This window comes from Tachypleus tridentatus, chromosome 12, assembly GCF_004210375.1.
Source record: "Tachypleus tridentatus isolate NWPU-2018 chromosome 12, ASM421037v1, whole genome shotgun sequence".
NCBI classification, from domain to species: Eukaryota; Metazoa; Arthropoda; class Merostomata; order Xiphosura; family Limulidae; genus Tachypleus; species Tachypleus tridentatus.
Window position 1 is genome coordinate 134,513,221 of NC_134836.1, and position 25,797 is coordinate 134,539,017.

The following is a 25,797-nucleotide window of genomic DNA, read 5'->3' on the forward strand; positions in this document are numbered from 1 at the left end:
AGTTCAACCTGTGATGAGTAATACAGATCTGTTGTTACTAATGGTTATAATGATGAGAAAGGTACTGTGTGTCACTAGTTCAACCTGTGATGAGTAATACAGATTTGTTGTTACCAGTGGTTATAATGATAACGAAGGTTCTGTGTGTCACTAGTTCAACCTGTGATGAGTAATACAGATCTGTTGTTACTAAAGGTTATAATGATGACGAAGGTACTGTGTGTCACTAGTTCAACCTGTGATGAGTAATACAGATCTGTTGTTACTAATGGTTATAATGATGAGACATGTACTGTGTGTCACTAGTTCAACCTGTGATGAGTAATACAGATCTGTTGTTACTAATGGTTATAATGATGAGGAAGATACTGTGTCACTAGTTCAACCTGTGATGAGTAATACAGATCTGTTGTTACTAATGGTTATAAAGATGAGGAAAATAGTGTGTCACTAGTTCAACCTGTGATGAGTAATACAGATCTGTTGTTACTAATGGTTATAATGATGAGAAAGGTTCTGTGTGTCACTAGTTCAACCTGTGATGAGTAATACAGATCTGTTGTTACTAATGGTTATAATGATGAGAAAGGTACTGTGTGTCACTGGTTCAACGTGTGATGTGTAATACAGATTTGTTGTCACTAAAGGTTATAATGATGAGGAAGATAGTGTGTCACTAGTTCAACCTGTGATGAGTAATACAGATCTGTTGTTACTAATGGTTATAATGATGAGAAAGGTTCTGTGTGTCACTAGTTCAACCTGTGATGTGTAATACAGGTTTGTTGTCACTAAAGGTTATAATGATGAGGAAGGTACTGTGCATCACTAGTTCAACCTGTGATGAGTAATACAGATTTCTTGTTACTACTGGTTATAACAATAAAGAAAGTACTGTGTGTCACTGGTTCAACTGTAATGAGTGTATAGATTTGTTGCTACTAAGTGCAGTGCACATTCACCCCAGTTAGTATACTGGAAAAGCAATAATTCTAATTTATTATGGAAAGTTAAAACTTATTATTTGTAATTTGTAAAGTTATGGTTATGAGAAAAGAAAGTCTGGCTGAATCAAAAGCTATTAATTACATTTTGTCTAAAAGTACTGGATAAAAACACATCAGCTACTTACTCTACTGACCAAAGACAGTGTCCTGCTTTCCTCCTGATATCGAAGCAGAGACACTGACTTACAGAAATCACCAACCAAAATGAGGTTTTTATGGAGATGGCAAGATGAATGTAGATTTGAGTGTCTATGAATGCAACTCCAGCGAGGTCATTGTTCTTTAGCTGCCATATATAGACCTAAAAACAAAGTCTCTAAGAACCAACATAGAAAGTACATGAGCAAAATTATGTAACTGCCATTTAACTACAACCCATTGTTAAAGAATGACCTACTACATTACATTGGCACAGCAATGTTATGTGAAATAACAATTACATTACACTGTGTGAAATGTAGTACAGAAACAAATAAACAAGTGTAGTGCACTGAGTAAAAAGCAATATAAAAACCTACAAATGGGTACAGTGTTTTCTGTAATAGGTAAAATATGAACCTACAAATAGGTAGAGTATGTTCCATAAAATGTAAAATATGAACCTGCAAACACATACAGTGTTCTGTAAAAAGTATAATTTCAACCTGCAAATAGGTACAGTATGTTCTGTAAAAGGTGGAACATAAACCTACAAAGAGGTAGAGTATGTTCTGTATGAGAGTACATGGAACTTAAAAAAAGGATAGAGTATGTTCTGTAAAAGGTGAAGTGGTAATTGAAAGGACATCTTTTGATGTAATTGTGTATATTAATTATTCAATTCTTACTAACCTTTTAAAAGTTAAAACAAGTTCCTTTATAAATTAAAAAGTTAACATTTTTTCTTATCTCAAAATATATTTCCAGTAAATACTTCTTCACCCAGAATAACTTGATTCCTCATACATCTGCCTATGATACTTTCTAACTACAACCAGACTGAATACAACATAAAATAAATTTATTTATCAAATTACAACAAGACTGAATACAATATAAGATAAACGTATTTATCAAACTACAACTAGATGGAATACAGCATAAAATAAATGTATTTTTGAAACTTCAACTAGACTGAATACAAATTAAATTAATGTATTTCTCGAATAATCTATTTGTGTTATCAACCTATAACACAACTAAATACAACATCAAACAAATGTAGCTATAAAACTATCTGGACTGAATACAACATATACTAAAGGTATTTATCAAAGCAGAACTAGACTGAATATAACTTAAATTAATGTATTTATAAAACTTCAACAAGACTGAATACAAATTAAATTAATGTATTTCTCGAACTACAACTAGAATGAATACAATATAAAATAAGTGTATTTATCGACCTATAACACGACTAAATACAACATCTAACAAATGTAGCTATGAAACTAAAACTACACTCAATACAACATAATATAAATGTATTTATCAAATAACAACTGGACTGAATACAACCAATGTATTTATAAAACTACAACTAGATTAAATACAACAAAAAATAAATGTAGTTATAAAACTATCTGGACTAAATACAACATATACTAAAGGTATTTATCAAACCAGAACTAGACTGAATATAACTTAAATTAATGTATTTATAAAACTGCAACTAGAATGAATACAATATAAAATAAATATATTTATCGAACTACAACTAGACTGAATAAAACATAAATGTAATTATAAAACTACAACTAGATTAAATACAACACAACATAAATGTATTTATCAAACCACAAATAGACTGAATACAGAATAAATGTATTTATCAAACCACAACTAGACTGAACACAACATAAATGTATTTATAAAACTACAACAAGACTGAATACAACATAAACGTATTTATAAAACTACAACAAGACTGAATACAACATAAACGTATTTATAAAACTACAACAAGACTGAATACAACATAAAATAAATGCAGTTGTCAAACTACAACAACTGAATACAACATAAATGTATTTATAAAACTACAACAAGACTGAATACAACATAAAATAAATGCAGTTGTCAAACTACAATTAGAATGAATACAACATAAAATAAATGTATTCATCAAACTACAACTAGAATGAATACAATATAATATAAATGTATTTTTCAAAATACAACTAGACTAAATAAAACATAAGTGTATTTATAAAACTACAACTAGACTAAATAGAACATAAAATAAATGTATTTATCAAACTAGAACTAGACTAAATAGAACATAAAATAAATGTATTTATCAAACTAGAACTAGACTGAATATGACATAAAATAAATGTATTTATCAAACTGCAACTAGACTGAGTACAACATGAATGTATTTATCAAAACACACTAGACTGAATACAACATAAAATAAATGCATTTATGAAACTATAACTGGATCGAATAAAACATAAATTTCTATATCAAACTGTCACTATACTAAATACAATATAAAATAAGTGTATTGATAGATTTATCAAACTACAACTGGAATGAATAATAAGAACTAATGATTTTTGGCTCTCGAATTTATTGTACAATTAGTAATACTTATTCACCCCATCTTTCTCAGTGAACAAGTTGAGAAACATTCTCTAGAGCAGATGAATTGTCAAGAAGTAAATGCTGACCTAGATGAAAGAGTACAGATGGTAAATGAGAGTGCAGAACACATCAATGGCATACACATCCATACAAAAGTGCTTACATGTAAGATGGATAAGAAAATTTTGTTTTCAGAGAAAGATGGAAGAATGAACATGAAGCCAACATCTCTCACAAAAAATATAAATCAAAGTTGCAGAGAGGCACAGGAGTATGATAAGAGAATTGTTAAAGGAAGGTTGAAAACAGAGTGGAGAGGAAATTCCACCGAGCAACAATAAGGCAATATGTAGTTGATAAAGCTACCAAAAACCAGCAATAGTAAAGTAAAAAGGTGGATATATGGTTGAGGGCATAAATGGGATGTTCAATGTCGTTTTGGCATGAGTGAGCTACAAAGACAAATCCACAAGAACAAGGAACACAAATTGAGAACACCAAATTTTGAAAAAGGTGTCACTAATTCTGCAACCAAACCTGTAAGAGGCACATTTGTACATCACAAATGAATGAGTGGTACAGGGGAAGATAAAGTTCCTAAAAGCAAAAAAACTGCATGTGCATGGTGAAAAGGAGAAATACATTCTGTCTCTTGTATGCAGGGTGGTGAAGACCAAGTATGATGAACGCGACAGTTGAAGAACCATGAGGTGAATCAAGAAAAAAGATAAAACAGAAGTACTGGTGTGGGTCAACAGAGTGAAGAGAATGTGAAGTAAAACAGGAAGAGGTAACACAGAAGTGTGGTAAGAAAGAAACCAAAGTACAAAAAATAGAAGTCAAGGGGTCCACCTCCAAAGGAAGTAAAAAGAGATTCCAAAGATTGGGAATGAATGAACAAAAATGAAGAATGGTTTAAGACAGGATAAAGCAGTTAAGTACACAAGATATGTTAGTACTGTATGTAGTTCATCTAGAAATGAGCCATCATGGGCCCTAATATCAGGTGAAAATGGGAAAACAAAGTAATCTTGAGTATGGGTTTCATGTAGTAAAACAGGGGCAGATTCAGGACATAAATGGGGGAAAAAAGAATAAAGTGTGAAATAATGACAAGTACTAGATAAGAAGAGTGAGAACTTGTTCACTTGGTAAAAATGTGTCTAGAGCAAACCTTGGTCATATCATTCTGATTATGTCAAACCTGGAAGAAGTAACATCAGCCAAACATATGGGAGGAGAGGAACTCACAACACATTGAGCAATGGCTGTCAACCACCTCCCCCCAAAGAGATAACAAACCCCCAGTAACAAGAATAAGGGACAGGTCCTCTCTGTTAGGAACTATGTTGCTATCATAGGAAGTGGAAAATTACTGTCACATGAAAACCCATAATGAGCTAGCAGAAAAAAAACAGAAGTGTATCCTCTCCCCTTTAGCAATAATGAAAAAATTAAACCAAAACAAAAATGAAGTTTTGTTCACTAGTGAAAATCTAACATAACTGAAAAAGGAGGTAAAATGAAATGACAATGTCTGTGGGAAGTCACTTAAGTGGAGTTATTACACACAATGTCATCATGCACTAGGACCATTCACGTTAAATACGTTTAGTTGGGAATTCGGTCAAAACTAATAGCAATCAAACCTAACAGGCAGATGTACAAGAAATTAAGCTATTCTGTGTGATGAGGTCTTTGAATATACGTGATGCTAAAATTGTCAACATTATATACAGTTTGAATGCATTTTATTTTACATATATCTGAAACAATACAATTTAGCCACAGTGAACTAAATAAAAACTATTCTCAAATGTCATTGATACATTTCAAGGTTCAGAGTCTCATGAAAAGTAATTCATAAACATGTTTCTTTTATCTTCCCTTTTAATTTACAGGTATTAGAAATAAAAAAATTCAATTTTAAAAGCGATTTTCACTTGTTTTTTGATTACTGTTAAGTTTTTTTCAATTAGTTATGACTATTTAAGAATAACTTCTAGTATTATATGACCACAATATCACCTTCTGCCCAATGGCACTAAGTAGAAAACCACCAACTTGACAGATTGCTGTTACTGGACCTTTCTGTTCTTTACAATAAACCACCTAGGATAAAAACAACAACGTTTTTTTACTGAATACACCAAATTCAGTTTGGTCTTTATAGTAAACAACCTAAAAGAAAAAGTTCTTTACTTCTTAATGACTAATTAATACCCATGTCTGATCTTTATCTCTTTATCAGACTTAATGTATGGTCTACATGAAACAACAAATTTAATCTACTATGTATGATCTACATGAAACACCAGATTTAATCTACTGTACATGGTGTACATAACAAACCAGATTTACTCTACTGTGTATAGTCTACATGAAACACCAGATTTACTCTACTGTGTATGGTCTCCATGAAACACAAGATTTACTCTACTATGTATGGTTTACATTAAACACCAGGTTTAATCTACTGTATATGGTATTCATGAAACACCAGATTTACTCTACTGTGTATGGTCTAAATGAAACACCAAGTTTAATCTAATATGTATGTCTACATAAAACACCAGGTTTAATCTAATATGTACATCTATATAAAACACCAGGTTTAATCTATTTTGTATGGTCAACACAAAATGCCAAGTTTAATCTACTGAATATGGTCTCCATGAAACACCAGGATTAATCTACTGTGTATGGTATACATGATTGGTTGGTTGGTTGATTTTGTGTTTTATAGCACAAAGCAGCTTGGATATCTGTGCCAAACATCTGGTAAAAAGTTAAAAGTAAATTTAGAAAAATTCATAAAATGAAATTAAGGTGAAACAAAATAAGTTTAAAAAACACATAAATAGCATAAAAACCAATGTTTACATTTAGTCTACAGCAGTAAGAGAAAAACTACAGTAACACAAGTTGTAAAGGACTTTCTGCTGCATAACTGTAATTATCACATCTCACCAGAAAGACTAACAGGTAAGTACAAAAACCACCGTCAGTCACCTGAAGTTGGCCTTTCCAGTCCTGGTTCCAAGTTATTTGACGTTATGGCCATTTTCAGAAAGTAAAATAATAAAAGTATTAAAAGACTTGTAGGAAAAGTTTAATAATAACTCACCAGGATGACTAAGAGGTAGTACAAACAGCAGAATAGTCATCTGAAGTTGACCTTTCCAGTCCTGGTTTCAAGTTATTTGACTTTACGGCCATTTTCTAATTTCAAATCAAACTAGATGGACTGTGATTCTTCAAAGGGAACCACATTAAAAAAGGTCTAATATATAAATTAAAAAACTCAAATGGTGTTAAAAAGATTAATGGCCTTTAAAAAACTAAAACCATTTCCAATGTGGACAGTGTCACCATCACCAATAACACTGACTAATGTTATGCACAAACCTTGGACCAGAACATGTTTAAAATGGTGCTGTCGTTACGATTCTCAATGACGGCAAGAAAGTAAAATGTGGCTTATTGTGACCTGAGTGTTACACAGACTACACATTGATGCATCAGTTCCAGATAAAAGAAAATAAGGAGATTAAAAACTGTGACCAATGCCTAGTATAATTAGAACAACTTCCTCTTTTCAATCCTTATGGAAGCAAGATGGCCAAAGTCCAATATAGGATTTTACTTGGAAAAGCTTGTTTTCACATTGCTCACTTCAAGTCAACTGCCAGCTGGCAAAGTGCCAAGTTTTGAATACAGGACCATAGTCCATGTATGGAATAGGCACAGCGGTGATAGTGCCAGAGCAGATAGATTTAGCTGTGGTGTCGGCGTGCTTGTTCCCATAAATACCAACGTGGCCCGGTCTCCAAAAAACTGGATAAAAGTAAATGTTAAAGAGAAATGTGCAAGTTGGTTTTGAATATCAGCAAGAATGGTGTGAACTAACATGAAGCGATTCCAAGGCCAGTAGAGAACTAATCTAGTTAGAATAAATAGTGCAGTTTGAGTACTGCTTAGCTTCTATGTGATCCATGGTAGGCGAAATGGCATAGAGTTCAGCAGTGAACACAGAGACTGTAGAGGGGATTTTGCACGCAGCAACTGAACCACAACAAACCATGGCTGAGCCCACACAGTCACCTGATTTCAAACCATCTGTATAAATAAGAATGGAAGGATGGTAAGAAAGATGTTCAGCAAATAACAGAGTATTTCCAATTGTAAGTGTCTGCTTTTCTCAGACGACTAAAAGATAGGTCACATTTGGGAACCGTAAGAAGCCATCGTGGGATGGGCTAACTAGTGGATACAGCAATGTTATCCAATGACAGACCCAATTCATTCAACTGCACCTGGATACGAAGGTCAAAAGGAGCAATGGCAGATCGTCGTGTTCTGAAAAAGTATGGGCCACTGAGGAAGAAAAACATAATACCAGGTGGGATGCTTTGGTAAGGAACGAAGTTTCGAAGCATATAGTAAGGACAGTTGCAAACAGCGGAGGTGCAAAGATGGTTCATGAGACTATGTTTAACCCCTGAACTGGGGAAGCACGGAAAGCCCCAGTGCAGAGCTGAAGTCCTTAATGATGAATGGGATCCAGCATCTTTAAGGCTGAGGTTCTGGCACAGCCATATACCAGTGATCCATAGCTGAGTTTCGATTGAATATGAGATTGATTATTTTAGCATAGAACATCGCTCAGCTCCCCAAGTGGCGGAAGAGAGAGCATGGAAGATGTTCAGTGCTCTTGTACATTTGAACCATAGTTGCTTGATGTGTGGTATAAAGGTCAGCTTACGATCAAAGATAAGCACCAAGAACTTTGTCTCAGGGACCACAGGCAGCACAAATTCATCGATATGGAGTTCAGGATCAGGGTGAATACCCAATTGGTGGCAAAAGTGCATGTAAACAGTTTTAGAGAGAGGGAAGTTAAAACCATTTGATGTGGTCCACTTCAGTAAACGATTGAGGGCAATCTGTAACTGCCCCTCAAGATATCTTATGTTCAACGAACGACAAAAAATGTGAAACTCGGCGACATAGAGCACGTTTGCAACAGTGAGAAGGAGTTGTTCGGTGATGGCATTAATCTTTATATTGAAAAGTGTGACACTCAAAACACAGCCCTGAGGGACTCCAAGTTCCTACAGAAAAGAACAGGAAAGTGTCAAACTTACACAAACTTGAATAATAAAAATGGGCAAATGACCATATAACCTATATATATGGAGGTCTTGCAAAAAACAAACAATCAGAATAATAGCAAGAGAAGCAGGAGATAGATGATGCAGCATTTCATAGTGTACATCATCAGGTCCAACCGATGTACTGCCAGACCAATGAAGGGTCAGTTTGAGTTCCACCAGCGTAAAGGGATGAATACAGTCATAGAGACAATCAGCTCGAAAGGAAAGAGGTGATCGCTCTGTCTTAATGGCTAAGAAGGTGGAGGAAGAAGCAGAAATGTTAGATACCCAGCAAAAGCTTTCATCTAGAGATTCAGCAACCAATGCTCCAGGTATCAGCTACTTCCTGGCCATCAGAGAGCAAGATTGAGAGGTGGACAGAATTATATTGCCCACTGACCATTTGAATCTTGTTCCATATGACTTTGGAAGTGGTGATAGAAGATATGCTGGTTGTGAACTTCATCCAAGATTCCTTCTGGCTTTGACATCTTATCCACCAAGCATATGCATGGGCCTACTGGAATGTGATGCGGCTTGAGAGTACGAGATATCTACGGAAAGTACCCCAGGCCTGTTTTTTGACTCTTCCATGCCATGTTGCAGACATGATTTCACCACAGACAAGGATATTGTGGAAAACATGTTGAGGTTTTAGGAATACATTAAGCAGCTGCTTGTATAATACAGTCAGTTACTGCTGCCACACAGTCATCTATCGGAAGGCTTACAGACGATGGCAGGATCAAGTTCTGTGAGAGCAGTGAAAGAGGGCCAGTTTACATGATCCAGCTTCCACTGGGGCACTCGGGTTGGGTGGTATCGACCATGGTCAGTCTTTCTGAAATTTATAGGAAAATGATCACTGCCTCGAGGATTATTATCAATCCTCCATGAAAAATAGGAGAATAGTGAAGGGGAGCAAATTGAGAGATCAATAGCAGTAAAGGACTGACTAGATGCATGAAAATAAGTAGAAGAACCACTATTGAAAAGAGAAAGGTTGTGATCATAGAGCATATGCTCTACAGAGCCACCCCTCCTATTAATATCAGCACTTCACCAGGGGGATGATGTCCATTAAAGTCCCCCAGGATTAAAAAGGGAGACGTCAACTGTTCAATGAGAGCATCAAGATCTGATTAATCATAGGTCTCTCCAGGTGACAGGTAGAGAGAACAAACATTGATGGTATGACCCAAGGAAATTTGGATGGCTATGGCCTCCAAGGGCATGTCGAGTGGCAAAGACAGAGTGGGCATATGCTGATCAACCAACAGTGCCACCCCTCCATGCACTCATCCATCACACAGCCTGTCATTTCTGTACAAAGAAAACTGCCAAAAGATGACTGTACTGGCAGGATTCAGAACTTTTTCATGTAAGGAAAGACATACAGGATAGTAGGAAGCAATCAGTGCTTTGATGCCATCCAGATTAGAATGTAATCCTCGACAGTTCCATTGTATCAAGGTGACCATTTTTATTTATGTGTAGGTGAATTGGGTGGAGAACCTTTCTGTTTATTACCACATTTTTTCTTTACTGTCTTTATTTGAGGAAGGTATATCGACCTCCACGGATCCTGTCCTGGGTTGATTGGGCAGCTGTTGGAAAAAGATTCCAGTGACCGAGTACATGAACAAATGATCTTTTTGCACCTTAAGGTGGGAGAACGAGATGTATCTGAGGAAATGCCTGTACCCAGAACCAAAGGAAGTGGATCTTGAAATTTGTTGGAATGTGTGTAAGTGACAGAGTTGGATGTAGAAGTCGATTCATCAAAAGGCATTTCATTTGTTTTGAGAACGATTCTTCTGGAAACACAGAGAGATCCATCTACACTCCCACTGTAGTAGTGGAATGAAGTGCAGCAATATATGTCCGAGATGAAGTGGTTGACAGCAACTTTCAAGCCTCAGGTTAAGTAATGTTATGAATCGTTTTCAAAAAACGCTGCACCTCTTTTTCTTCCAACCATTTAGAGCAAGAACAAAAATAGGATGGGTGAGAGCTATTGCAACTGACACAATGAGGGTCCATTTCACACTCGTAGACATCATGGTCCTTGCCACCTCAACAAGCACACATCAAGGAACCACGACAAGACGAGAGACTGAACCGATGACACTGGAAACATCGGAGAGGGTTTGGAATGTATGACCATACCCTGCAATTAAGATAACCTGCCTTGATGGTAGTAGGTGGACTTGGTGATGTAAATGTCAGAATAAGGATATTAGTCGGCATCATAATTCCATCTTTGCGAGTGGAGATACGCCTCACTGCAGAAACTCCTTGAGTGGAGAAACCAGCGAGAATCTCTGACTCGAGGATGTTCTTCAAATCCCTACCAACAATAACTTCTCATGATGAATTCAAATTAGCATGAGGTGTAACCTCAACAGGTATATCCCCAATTTCCTTTGAATGCAAGAGGAGTTCACTGTGTTGAGCAATGGATGTTTCCACCACTATGTCACCAGATCGAAGCTTCTTTACTGACTTATGTGACTTTGGAGAGCTAGCAACTCCCTTTAGTCTCTTCTGAATAGAAAAGGGAGACATTGCTCGAAAAGTTTGTCTGAAAGAGAATGTAGGATAAGAAACTGAGGCACAGCAGGTGTTACAGACACTGAAGGCTGCTGCTCAGAATCTTCAAGATGTGGTCGTTTACATATGAACTGTTTTTCACTATTTTATTTAAGTTTTTATTTGGTGGATCCATGATAAAAAAAAGGAATATTTCAGTGCCCACTGACCCCACCCACCATGAAACCCTACAAGGGGACGTACTGCAATGTTAAACAAGGATACTGCAGCAATGCCAGGGTTTTGTGAGCACTATACCCAAACACCAGCATCAGATCCACTGTCCACAATGCCTGTTGAGAACATCCAACAATGGTACTTGCTTGACCTTAGCCTGAGTGAACCAGCCGGCTGACCCAAGGGGGGCCACCTCAAGGCCACCAGTTTACAGGAATTCAAGGCCAAAGTGGTGTGTTAGGATTAGTTCCCTCAACCACCAGGATCCTCTCCTTCCCTTCAAAGGTTGCCATGCACGGCAAACATGTGGGTGGATGTTTAGATCACAGAGGAGATAAACTGAAAGAACAGAACCTTCCCCAGGAGGTCCCTCACCATGTACAGGAATTCACATTGATTGGTGGTATACATGAAACACCAGGTTTACTCTACTGCATATGGTCTTCAAGAAACACCAGGTTTAATCTACTGTATAGGATATACATGAAACACCAGGTTTACTCTACGATGTACAGTATATATGAAACACCAGGTTTACTCTACTATGTATGGTGTACATGAAACACCAGGTTTACTCTATTATGTATGATCTAAATGAAACACGAAGATGAATCCACTATGTGTGGCATACATGAAACACCAGGTTTACTCTATTATGTATGGTCTAAATGAAACACGAGGATAAATCCACTATGTGTGGTATACATGAAACACCAGGTTTACTCTATTATGTATGGTCTAAATGAAACACGAGGATAAATCCACTATGTGTGGTATACATGAAACACCAGGTTTACTCTATTATGTATGGTCTAAATGAAACACGAGGATGAATCCACTATGTGTGTAATACATGAAACACCAGGTTTAATCTACTGTATTCGGTCTTGATGAAACACCAGGTTTACTCAACTGTATATAGTCCACATGAACCACTGCCTCAGTGGAACTGATTTTAGTGTTCTTTAATGTTCATTTATGATAAACACTATCAACTGTTGACCAGTTTCTCTTATTATTAACTTTTCATCATCTATGATATAAAAAGAATTATCTTTTAGTTGTTAACTTTCTCAGTCAAGATTAGTCTTTCATATATGAAAAACATACTTTTCAGTGAAGTATTTGTAAGTGTTTGTTTTGAATAATCTGTGTGCAAAGTAATTTTGATGTTAAAATTAAACATACTTTTCATCTCATATTTCCTTGGTGTAAATCCTAAATCTAAGTACTCATACTTTTCCTGATGTCATATTTCCTTGATGTAAATCCTAAAACCTAAGTACTCATACTTTTCATCTCATATTTCTTTGGTGTAAATCCTAAAACATAAGTACTCATACTTTTCATCTCATATTTCCTTGGTGTAAATCCTAAAACATAAGTACACATACTTTTCATCTCATATTTCCTTGGTGTAAATCCTAAAACATAAGTACACATACTTTTCCTGATCTCATATTTCCTTGGTGTAAATCCAAAAACACTTCCTTTTTTAGTTGAAAAAAATTTTAAACTTTATCTGTTTCTTTCTCTACCATATCTCAAAGTCAAAATGGGACTGGTTAATTTGACCAACGTGGTGACAAAAAACAACAAAAATACTTTTTCTCTTTATAGAATTATTCCAAATTGTATTATAAAACTACAATAATTTATCCTAAGTAGCTCTAAGCTTGTAACAGTATATAACTGTTTATAAGTAAATTTTATTGTTTTAGTGCCCTTTAGCCCTTTCACAATAGGTCAAATGCCATATCATTGCATTTGTTGACTTGTATTCAAAATTTCATTGAACTATTTTATGAATTTATGTTAATAAATTTAAAATGAAATTCTAGATTATAATTCAAACTTTAATATTATATATGATTTAATTTATTAATTTAAAATTAAATATTAAAATAACACACCTAAATATAGATTTCAGTGAATCACATGGTATGATGAATGTAGCACTGTTTAAAATTAGATGCTTGTTATATCAAAATACAAAGTCTATAGTTTCATACAAATTAGAAACTCAAATTACTAATATTAAGAAGCTAGAATATAAAATATGAAACTAATATCTTTATGTTTTGTTGAGATATGGCTTATGTAATGAATCAAACATGGTGGCCCAGTTCAATTCTTTCCATTTTTTAAAATGGTTTCTTATTTACCCTTATTACAATGTATGACATGTGAATAACCAGTCAACAGAAGTTTTCTCAGCCATTTTAATTTGTGAAAAGACTACAATGTTCTTTTGATCCAAGTTCTTAAGGATGTGGGTTCCATCTTTAGTCTGCTCAAAGTTTTGTATTTTTAAAAATCTGAATACATCTTAGTTACTATGCATAATGAATTCTAATGGAATTCTATGGTATCAGTGTAGTTATTTATGATTTTTTGGTTATTTAACTGTATATATAAAACCTAAACTAATTTTGTTTGATATCCTCCACATGCAAACCTTTAAAAGGCTTAGCAACCTGTGTCCAGCAACAACCAAGTAAAAAAGATCATAGAGAGAAAACCATTTGCTTGACTTCAGGATTTATTATTCTATATTCGAAGAAAAATAAGTTTAATAACTTATTTTAAATATTAATAATCTATATACATATATATAATGCATGATAATTGAAATGTGACTGTATATTACAAAATACTAGTCCACTAAAAGACAGACAAGATAGAGAAGACTAAAGGTCATTTTTATATTACTGGATACGTAACATCAGTGCATGTGCACCATGTCAATACAAGTTATATAATGTTAGATATGAATGACTGGAAGGTTAATATAATAAAACATGATAAATATATAGCATTATGAGACTTAAGTTATTCCAACCAAACATTTGAATTTTAATGTTATATGTAGTCATTCTAGCAAGAAAAAAGTAAACTTTATATTTATTTCCTAATTTTTTTATGATGGTTATGAGGTTATTAAAGTGAAAGACCCCACATAGTTAGAATATAGAAAATAACACAAAATATAAAGTATTACTGAAATCAAATGTTTCAAATGTATTTGTGAAGTTTCAGAGTTTAAGCAAATAACATTTGAGATTTTTGGAACCAAAAACAGTTTATTTATTCATAACATGAAATCATTTATACTCAAACTAGTAACAAAACAGACTCTATTTTCATAAACAAATCTTTAGTAAAAATATTTCATTAAAAAATCTGATTTTTTATATGCAAAATACTTGCACCTCTAATAAAATTCCACAAATTTTGCAAAGATACACATGCTGTATCAAGTGTTATAATGCAAATACTTAATATGTGCATATGTGTAGACAAGCTCTTGTATATTATACTGATCCTGTAGCAAAAAGGTTAAACAGTGTCTAATTACTATCTGTGCCATTGTAAGTTGCAAATCTCTCAGAATATGTGCAGCTCATGTTATCTTACTGAATTACATTATCTACTTGCTGTTCATGCATGTGTCTTGTGACACAGTTTTATTATATTAATCTTAACTAACCAAAAATGGTCCTTACTTTTATAATACTAAATAGAGATTGAGCATAAAAAACAAGAAATAAAGTACTTACCAAATCATTTTTCTTGCTTTTGATTGTAAAGGACATACAAGCCTACTACTTTATACTAATGGTAGTAATGCACTAATTAATTTTTATTTAATTAAATAATACACCGACAATCATAGACTAATAACATGTGAAAAACAAACAATTTTCCCAAACTCTCAACATTTTACTGGCTTTCTAACTATGTGACAAGAGCTGCTGAAGATTCATCTAAGCAAGTCATTAAGTTTCTCATGGGAATGTTGCTTTCACTCTGAGTGAAACTGACATTTAACCATTCAGAATATAATGTTACACATCATGTAATTTGATAGATGAAGACCTTGAGTTTCTATTGGTTATTAGTAATATGGAATTAAAAGTAAGAGTTAATTATTAACAAATCCTTAAAGAGGAGATGTGACAGGCAGGTTCGGCAGGAGAGGTCTGACTTTCTATTTGATAGCTATGTAACCAAACAAAATTGAAGGTTATAAAAATTATGTTTCATTTGAGCAAAGAAACTTTATAGTGAGTAATTTATGTTTAATTTCATACTTTTTGAAAGAGTGATGGATAAAATAGGGATGATGACATGCAAAGAGAAAATGTGTCATGTGTGTCACACTGAGGGAAATTCAGGATTTTAAAATATTGCCTTGTAGAATTAAAAAAACTTAAAATTTATATAGTATTTAAATATGGATTATTAGCTAAGATTTTATGCTATAATAATTGGTATAACATAAACTAAATGTAGTTGAATAATCAATGTAAGACACCCAAATTTTATGTTGTGTAGTTAAGGAAACCCGGGGCAGGTTTCAAGTGTCAAACAATTAATATTACATTATGAAACACTTTTAATAAATATTACATTATGAAATACTTGAAGTTTGGATACATTCTTATCTCACAATTTCCACTTACTTTGATCTTATTTTTTGTAAGAGGTTGTCCTGGTTCTGGCACAACGTCAATAACATCTAATATAAAAATCTGCAACAAAAATATTACAGAAAACACAATATGTTCTCATACGTGTTAATTACTATTATTTAAACAGAAAACACAATATGTTCTCATACGTGTTAATTACTATTATTTAAACAGAAAGCACAATATGTTCTCATACGTCTTAATTACTATCAATATGTTCTCATGTGTTAATTACTATTATTTAAACAGAAAACACAATATGTTCTCATACGTGTTAATTACTATTATTTAAACAGAAAACAATATGTTCTCATACGTGTTAATTACTATTATTTAAACAGAAAACACAATATGTTCTCATACGTGTTAATTACTATCAATATGTTCTGATATGTGTTAATTACTATTATTTAAACAGAAAACACAATATGTTCTCATACGTGTTAATTACTATTATTTAAACAGAAAACACAATATGTTCTCATACGTGTTAATTACTATTATTTAAACAGAAAACACAATATGTTCTAATACATGTTAATTACTATTATTTAAACAGAAAACACAATATGTTCTCATATGTGTTAATTACTATTATTTAAACAAAAAACACAATATGTTCTCATACGTGTTAATTACTATTATTTAAACAGAAAACACAATATGTTCTCATATGTGTTAATTACTATTATTTAAACAGAAAACACAATATGTTCTCATACGTGTTAATTACTATTATTTAAACAGAAAACAATATGTTCTCATATGTGTTAATTACTATTATTTAAACAGAAAACACAATATGTTCTCATACGTGTTAATTACTATTATTTAAACAGAAAACAATATGTTCTCATATGTGTTAATTACTATTATTTAAACAGAAAACACAATATGTTCTCATACGTGTTAATTACTATTATTTAAACAGAAAACACAATATGTTCTAATACATGTTAATTACTATTATTTAAACAGAAAACACAATATGTTCTCATATGTGTTAATTACTATTATTTAAACAGAAAACACAATATGTTCTCATACGTGTTAATTACTATTATTTAAACAGAAAACAATATGTTCTCATACATGTTAATTACTATTATTTAAACAGAAAACACAATATGTTCTCATACGTGTTAATTACTATCAATATGTTCTGATATGTGTTAATTACTATTATTTAAACAGAAAACACAATATGTTCTCATACGTGTTAATTACTATTATTTAAACAGAAAACACAATATGTTCTCATACGTGTTAATTACTATTGTTTAAACAGAAAACAATGTTCTCATATGTGTTAATTACTATCAATATGTTCTCATATGTGTTAATTACTATTATTTAAACAAAAAAAAATATGTTTTGATATGTGTTAATTACTATTATTTAAACAGAAAGCACAATATGTTCTCATACATGTTAATTACTATCAATATGTTCTCATACGTGTGTTAATTACTATCAATATGTTCTCATATGTGTTAATTACTATTATTTAAACAGAAAGCACAATATATTCTCGTACGTGTTAATTAGTCTCCTGTGTAAAATGCAATTATCAATTATAATTATTACATAAACACACTTACAGACACGGTTTTCTTAAATAATGAAATAAAATTACAAAACTCAAGTCACTGTGATAAAAAAACAAAAAATAAACTACTATTTTTACTGCTATAAAACCAAATATCGCAACATTAAATATACATGAAAGCTTTTTTCAAGGCAGCAGCAGTACTGAAACTTATCGTACGAGTCCAATAAATATAGTAAAGAACGTCCAAGTGTAATAATCTCTAACTCACCCTTCCTCGACTTGTAACATCCTCTCCATAATTGTAATTTGTTCCAATGGCAAGATATCCTTTCATTCCACTGTGGGTTCCTTCTGAAGCAAGACTGACATTCTTCAGACAACTGACATGTTCCCAGTCTTCCAGCTCCATCTTGGTATTTGGTATGACATCCCAACTCACAGGAGAAAACAGCTGCAATGAAAACTTGTCTATTGTGGGGTAAATAAACCTTTCATCTAACACAAGAAAAAAAACAAAAAAACAATGAGTCAGCAAAAATGTCCCACTTACTACAGGATTGTATTACACTCTCAAAACAAAGCGTTCTACTTACCTCAGAAAAGAACACAAAACTGTACAAATGAAAATGTTCTGAACAACACAAGGAAATAAAACAATACTAATGAAAGTTTTTTATATATAACAAGAAAGAAAAAAGAACACAATCAAGTGTTACAAAAATGTACCATTACCACAACATAATTACATAAGTTAATTTCAAAACTATGAAATTAACATATTATATGCCCTGCACCAAAGAAAATCTATACCAATAAGAATATCCATATACAACAAGAAAATAATGAACGATAAAGTTTTTCTAGTATTCAATGCATACTCAAGGTCTTTGCACTCAAGTAAAAGTATACAGTTACGACAGAAAGTGTTTGTACCCTTGTGTCGTGAGTAGTTTTTTACTCATAACTTAAAAAGTATCATGATTAGGATGATGAAAGTAGAGTATATTATAAATATTATACCAACACATATCTACATAAATTTTTATGTAAATTGAATAAAGAATAAACTGTTTATAAACAAATAACCAAACATAGGAGGGGTGAAAAGTTTTTGTGTGTCTACTTTAATGGTCAGTTGTGTAGCCTTTCAGGTGAATTACGTAGCGCAATCTCTCCTCATTGCCTTCCATGATCGTTTGACAGTACATGACTGGTATTTTCTTCCACTGTTCTTTACAAAAGGCCTCCAACTCTTGGAATTTTTTCGGATGATGCTGATGAACCCTGGTCTTCAACTCATGCCAAACGTTTTCAATTGGGTTGAGATCGGGTGACTGCAATGGCCACTCCAGAACACTTACATGGTTCCTCTGCAAACAGGATTGCACATATGTCAATGTGTGCTTAGGGTCAATGTCATGCTGGAAGATCCAACGACGCCCAAGCCACAAGTTCCGAGCATTATTCTTGATATAAGTGCCTAATATATCAATGTACTCTTCTTTTTTCATGATTCCATTGATGCGGTGAAGGCTGCCTGCACCAGAAGAGTTGAAGGAACCCCAAAGCATAATCGAGCCACTTCCATGTTTAACTGTAGAGACGGTGTTCTTTGGAAGATTTAGTTCTCTCTTCTTACGGAAAATATTGTGAGCATCATTGCGGTCGAAAAGCTCGATTTTAGTCTCATCTGACCAAAGAATACTCTTCCAATAGGTAAAGCATTTATCTATGTTTTCTTGCATACGTCAATCATGCTTCAAAATGAACAGGCTTTAAATATGGAGTTCTAAGAGGATGGCATGCTTTGAACCCAGAAGTGCGTAACATGTTCGTAACTGCATAAATGCTTACTTCAACCCCAGTTTCCCTTACCAGTTTCTGTATGTCATTACGTGTTAAATGAGGGTTCTTACTAGCTTCTCTGAGAACCTTCCTCTTGGTTCCCCCCTTGAATTTTGGTGTGACATCCAGAATGAAGAAGGTTAGCAGTTGACCCTGTAAGCTTAAACTTGGCAATTATGCTTTGAACAGTACATTTCGGCACATTAAGTTGTGTAGCAATACCAGAAAGAGACACACGAGACTTGTATTTTACAATAATTTGGTTTTTTAAATGGTTGGACAGTTGTTTCCTGTTCGCCATGATGACCAAGCAGATAATGACAGAGACGGGGCTAAATTGCCCAAAGTAAATTTTTTGCTGGCTAAATTCCAATAATTATGAACCAAGTGTCTAGTTCTGGAATGGAATAATGTAGTTTATTCGCCAAACTAAACAAAATTGTTACGGGGATATCAGTTTGTTCACATGTTCTGAACTGTACGAACACTTTCTGCTCCTCCTATTTTTGGTTATTTGTTTATAAACAGTTTATTTGTCATTTAATTTACACAAAAATTTATGTAGATGTGTGTTAGTATAATATTTATAATATATTATATGTCTATTAGCCTAATCATGACACTTTTTTAAGTTCTGAGCAAAAAACTACTCAGGACGCAAGGGTACAAACACTTTCTGTCATAACTGTGTAAACTACTCAGGACACAGGGTACAAACACTTTCTGTCATAACTGTGTAAACTACTCAGGACGCAGGGTACAAACACTTTCTGTCATAACTGTGTAAACTACTCAGGACACAGGGTACAAACACTTTCTGTCATAACTGTGTAAACTACTCAGGACACAGGGGTACAAACACTTTCTGTCATAACTGTGTAAACTACTCAGGACACAGGGGTACAAACACTTTCTGTCATAACTGTGTAAACTACTCAGGACGCAGGGGTACAAACACTTTCTGTCATAACTGTGTAAACTACTCAGGACGCAGGGGTACAAACACTTTCTGTCATAACTGTGTAAGCTACTCAGGACACAGGGGTACAAACACTTTCTGTCATAACTGTGTAAACTACTCAGGACGCAGGGGTACAAACACTTTCTGTCATAACTGTGTAAACTACTCAGGATGCAGGGGTACAAACACTTTGTCATAACTGTGTAAACTACTCAGGACACAGGGGTACAAACACTTTCTGTCATAACTGTGTAAACTACTCAGGACGCAGGGGTACAAACACTTTCTGTCATAACTGTGTAAACTACTCAGGACACAGGGGTACAAACACTTTCTGTCATAACTGTGTAAACTACTCAGGACATAGGGGTACAAACACTTTCTGTCATAACTGTGTAAACTACTCAGGACGCAGGGGTACAAACACTTTCTGTCATAACTGTGTAAACTACTCAGGACACAGGGGTACAAACACTTTCTGTCATAACTGTGTAAACTACTCAGGACATAGGGTACAAACACTTTCTGTCATAACTGTGTAAACTACTCAGGACGAGGGTACAAACACTTTCTGTCATAACTGTGTAAACTACTCAGGACGCAGGGGTACAAACACCTTCTGTCATAACTGTGTAAACTACTCAGGACACAGGGGTACAAACACTTTCTGTCATAACTGTGTAAACTACTCAGGATGCAGGGGTACAAACACTTTCTGTCATAACTGTATAAACTACTCAGGACGCAGGGGTACAAACACTTTCTGTCATAACTGTGTAAACTACTCAGGATGCAGGGGTACAAACACTTTCTGTCATAACTGTGTAAACTACTCAGGACGCAGGGGTACAAACACTTTCTGTCATAACTGTGTAAACTACTCAGGACACAGGGGTACAAACACTTTCTGTCATAACTGTACGATGTTTTCCTCTAAACTTTATTAAGTATCTCAAATTTGGGTATCCAAAAGAATTTAAGTAGCTTTCAAATATGTATTTTAGACATAAAAAATATGTCAAGCACTATAATGGAATATCCTGAAATCAGTATAGTTTATTCATTTATACAAGTTTACTATAAATAGGTAAAAAACTTTTTTATTACTGTTCACAGAACAAAACTTGTTCAACACAAACTAAGCAATTCTTGTTGCTAAATGCCAACAGCGGGTAAACAAAATATGGAATTGTAGGGTTATGCAGAGATGAACCTGTCATTTGATTTGTTAGTAGTGAAGCTACACAATGGGTTGTCTGCACTCTACCCAAAATGGGTATATTAAAACCTAATTTTTAGCATCATAAGCTTTCAGGCTTAGTGATGTATAACAAGGGAGAAGGTAAGGTTCGATTGGTTACAAATAAGTCCATCAGCCATGGATATGGGTGGGCTGATTAGTCACAAATACGTATGTCAGCCATGGATATGGGTGTGTTGATTAGTTACAAATTTGTCTCTCACCTATGGATATGGGCGGGTTGATTAGTTACACATATGTCCATAAACCATGGATATGGATGGGTTGATTAGTTACAGATATGCCAATAAGCCATGGATGTGAGTGGGTTAATTAGTTACAAATACCTGTCAGCCATGGATATGGGTAGGTAAAATGTAAACACTACAACTTTTTTTCACAGAATCACATTCAAATTTCATCAAACTACTTCATTCTTAATGTATTTCAATAAGTGTGGCATAAAATATATTTTATAATTCAAACTTTTGTATTTTCAAAATGAAATAATAAAAGTCTACAAATTTTGTGAAGATACACATGCTAAATCAAGCATTATAGTGCAAATACTTAGTGTGCAAGTGTGTATATATTTTATATTTCAAACTTTTGTATTTTCAAAAGGAAATATTTAAGTTAACTCACAACATGACTTTCCAAACACCCTGTGCACTTATATATTTATTAACAGACAAAACTGCACAGTGACTTTCTGAACACCCTGTAGTTTTAATATTCAATATACTGTGTGTTAAGAATATTGAGATAAGTGCTGCCACCTGTAGTTAGGAATATTTTTTTTCTGTACATGTGCTCTCAATGAATAAACATGTATCAACAGGTTATGGGCACAGGAATGCTCTAATAGTGCTTATACAGATGAAACTGTTTTAAAGTTGTTAGTACAAGTAATCCAGGAGATACTGAGGATTACTGTAGAACAGTTTTGGATGAAAATTTTTGTTGGATAGCACAGGATTTACATGGATACTTTATCACAAGTGCTGGGTGATCCGTTCCTTTGTCTGGAAGCCATTGTGAAATACCAAGATAAAATATTGATTGACATTCTATTTTCTCAAGTCATATAAAGGGAGAAATAGACCTAAATCAAAGAAAGGAATATTACAGTTGTGGTTGAAATAGTTTGACAATGGAAGATAAAATATCAATTCATAAGTTGGGAGAAAATAATTGGGCCACATGGAAATTTCAAATGGAACATTTATTGAGAGGAAAAGGTCTATGGGGCCAGGTGACTGAAACAGAGGTATTGGCAGAGACAGCCAATGATTAAACAAGGGCAGATTTCAACAGGAAAAGGGAAAGAACATTTTCAACAGTTGTTCTGAATATTCAAGGTGCACAACTCTATCTTGTCACCTCATGCACAACTCCTGAAAGAAGCATGGAATGTACTGCGTTCTCACTTTGATAAGAACACACTAGCAAATAAACTATTCCTGAAAAAGAAGTATTTTCGATGTGAGATGAAAGAAAGCATGACGGTCCAGGAACATTTGAAACAAATGAAGGAATTAACAGATCTACTTGCTGCGGTTGGGACGGAAATAGCAGAAGAAGATCAGAATGTTACCTTACTTGGTAGTCTGCCAACTAACTGTGATACAATTGTAACAGCACTAGAAACCAAAATTGATGATATCTCATTAGAATTTGTGCAACAGAGACTGATTAATGAAAAACAAAAGAAGAAAAAGACCACATCGAATGAAACATCATCAACTGCATTAGCCACTCGTAGCAACTTCAAACCACATGGAACACAAGAAACAAAGAAAAGGGGTAACAGCTTCAAGTGTTACAAGTATGGCAGAGAGGGACAGATAAAATGCAATTGTCCAACACAGAAGGAAATGGTCTACAAAGCTAAGAATGTGGATATTAATGTGGCAGAAGATTATACTGATGGAAACAATGGTGTTGCCTTTGTAACAAACCAAGATAAAGGAACAGGAAATGGGGAATGGTTGGTGGATTCTGGTGCATCTAGGCATATGATACACCAGAGGAACACATAATCAAATTATCACAAGTTTAGCACACCTCAGCAAGTTAGGATTGGTGATGGAAGAAACTGTAAACTAGAAATGATATTTTAAAGCCAGTAATTCAAAGCATGTCACAATGCAGAGTGTCCTTCATACACCAAAATTAGCTAACAATCTATTTTCAGTAGGAGCTGCAACTGAAAAAGGAAATATTGTGCAGTTTGGAGTTAATCACTGTTACATTCAAGGTAAATCAGGACAACTCCATGACATGGGTACAAGAAAGAATAATGGTCTATACCAACTGGACTGTAAGACCAGTGTTATTGAGAATGCCTTAGTAGCCTCAAACAGCAGCATGAATGGCTTGGATATATGGCATCAATGACTAGGGCATGTCAGTGTTTCACAGTTACAGAAGCTTGTCAGGAGTGGAAATGTAAGTGGAATCAAATTCCATAAGTCTGGTGAAGCCAGTTTCTGTGAGGGATGCACTAAAGGTAAAATGCACAGGAAGCCATTTAAGTCAGTGGGAGTAATCAGATCAAAGAGAAGACTGCAACTGGTACACAGTGATGTCTGTGGTCCTATGCAAACTCCATCTATTGGAGGTAGCAAGTACTTTGTTACATTTATTGATGATTACTCAAGATGCTGCAGAGTGTATTTCTTGAAACAGAATTCAGAAGTCTTTGAGAAATTCAAGGAATTTGAGAAGTTGTACTCAAATGAACCTGAAGAGCACATAAAAACCCTGCACACAGATAATGGCAGAGAATATACATCAAATGAGTTCCAGCAATATTTGAAGTTAAGAGGCATTCATCATGAGATGTCAGTAGCATATTGTCCAGAACAAAATGGTGTTAGTGAGAGAAAGAACAGAACTCTTGTGGAATCAGCAAGAAGCATGCTGTCACATGCTAAGTTACCAAGAATGTACTGGGCAGAAGCTGTAGCTACTGCAGCGTATGTGGGTAACAGAGTATCCACATTGACAATAAAAGATGGTAGTATGCCACATGAGAAATGGTATGGGAAGAAACCAGATGTAGAACACGTGAAAGTGTTCGGATGTCTTGCATATTCACATGTGCAAGATGCGTCAAGACAGAAATTAGACATGAAGTCTATGAAGGTACGTTTCATTGGATATGATAACTGCATCAAGGGATATCGACTGTATGATGAAAAATCCAGGAAGATTTTCATACGATGAGATGTTATCTTTAATGAATCAGAATTTGGTCAAAAGCCTGTGACAAATAAGTATATCTCATCAAGTGAACAGATAGTGGACCAAGAAACAGAAGTTAAAGCTAAAGATAAAGCTGAATGACCAGCAAGAAACAGGAAACCCCCATCCGCTATGAATATGATAAGTATGCTGATATAGCAGCAGCAAATGAATCAGTTTGTCACACTGCAAACTTATGCAGTATGTTAGAGCCAAGCACACTGAGTGAAGCAATGCAAAGGAAAGGAAGTCAGCCACAGATCTGGAATTTGAGTCTTTACAAGAAAATGACACCTGGAATCTGGTAGAATTACCAGCTGGAAGAAAACCTATAGGTTGTAAGTGGGTGTTCAAAGTTAAGTATGGAAATACTGGAAATATAGAGACGTTCAAGAGTAGGCTGGGGGCCAAAGGTTACTAGCATAATTATGGTCTGGATTACGAGGAAACCTTCTCCTCAGTGGTGTGCTATGCATCAATTTGCTCCTTGATTGCATTTGCTGTGCAGAACAACTTGAAAATTCACCACATGGATGCCATAACTGCATTTCCGAATGGAAATCTGGATGAAAAGATATACATGGAACAACCAGAAGGCTATGCTGTTTCAGGAAAGGAAAACTTTGTGTGTAAACTGAAAAAATCACTGTATGGATTTAGACAGTCACCAAACTTTTGGAATAAATCATTTCATGAACAGATGATGGAACTGGAATTTGTTCAGAGTTCAGCAGATCCATGTGTTTACAAACGGAAGGGTGAAAATCTAGCAATAGTTGCAGTATATGTGGATAACATTATTTTGGTTGCTGATAGTGATGATGAAATAATCACTATAAAGGAAGCACTGAAGGTAAAATTCTGCATGAAAGACCTTGGAAAGCTCCATTACATCCTTGGACTCAGTGTTGTTCAAGATGAAATGAATGGCTGTGTATGGTTAAATCACTGACAGTAATTGTAAGTTTGTGT

General features: G+C 34.3%; 1 protein-coding gene across 1 annotated transcript in view; it reads right to left on the reverse strand.

The window, feature by feature from the left end:
• LOC143234743 (cleavage and polyadenylation specificity factor subunit 1-like) overlaps positions 1 to 25,797 on the reverse strand; it is a 118,876-nt gene that overhangs the window by 5,903 nt on the left and 87,176 nt on the right. Inside the window, 5 exon segments of the mRNA XM_076472318.1 lie at positions 1,133 to 1,224; positions 1,227 to 1,308; positions 5,607 to 5,690; positions 15,970 to 16,038; positions 17,799 to 18,025. Of these exon segments, the coding sequence (XP_076328433.1) occupies positions 1,133 to 1,224; positions 1,227 to 1,308; positions 5,607 to 5,690; positions 15,970 to 16,038; positions 17,799 to 18,025 (554 nt within the window).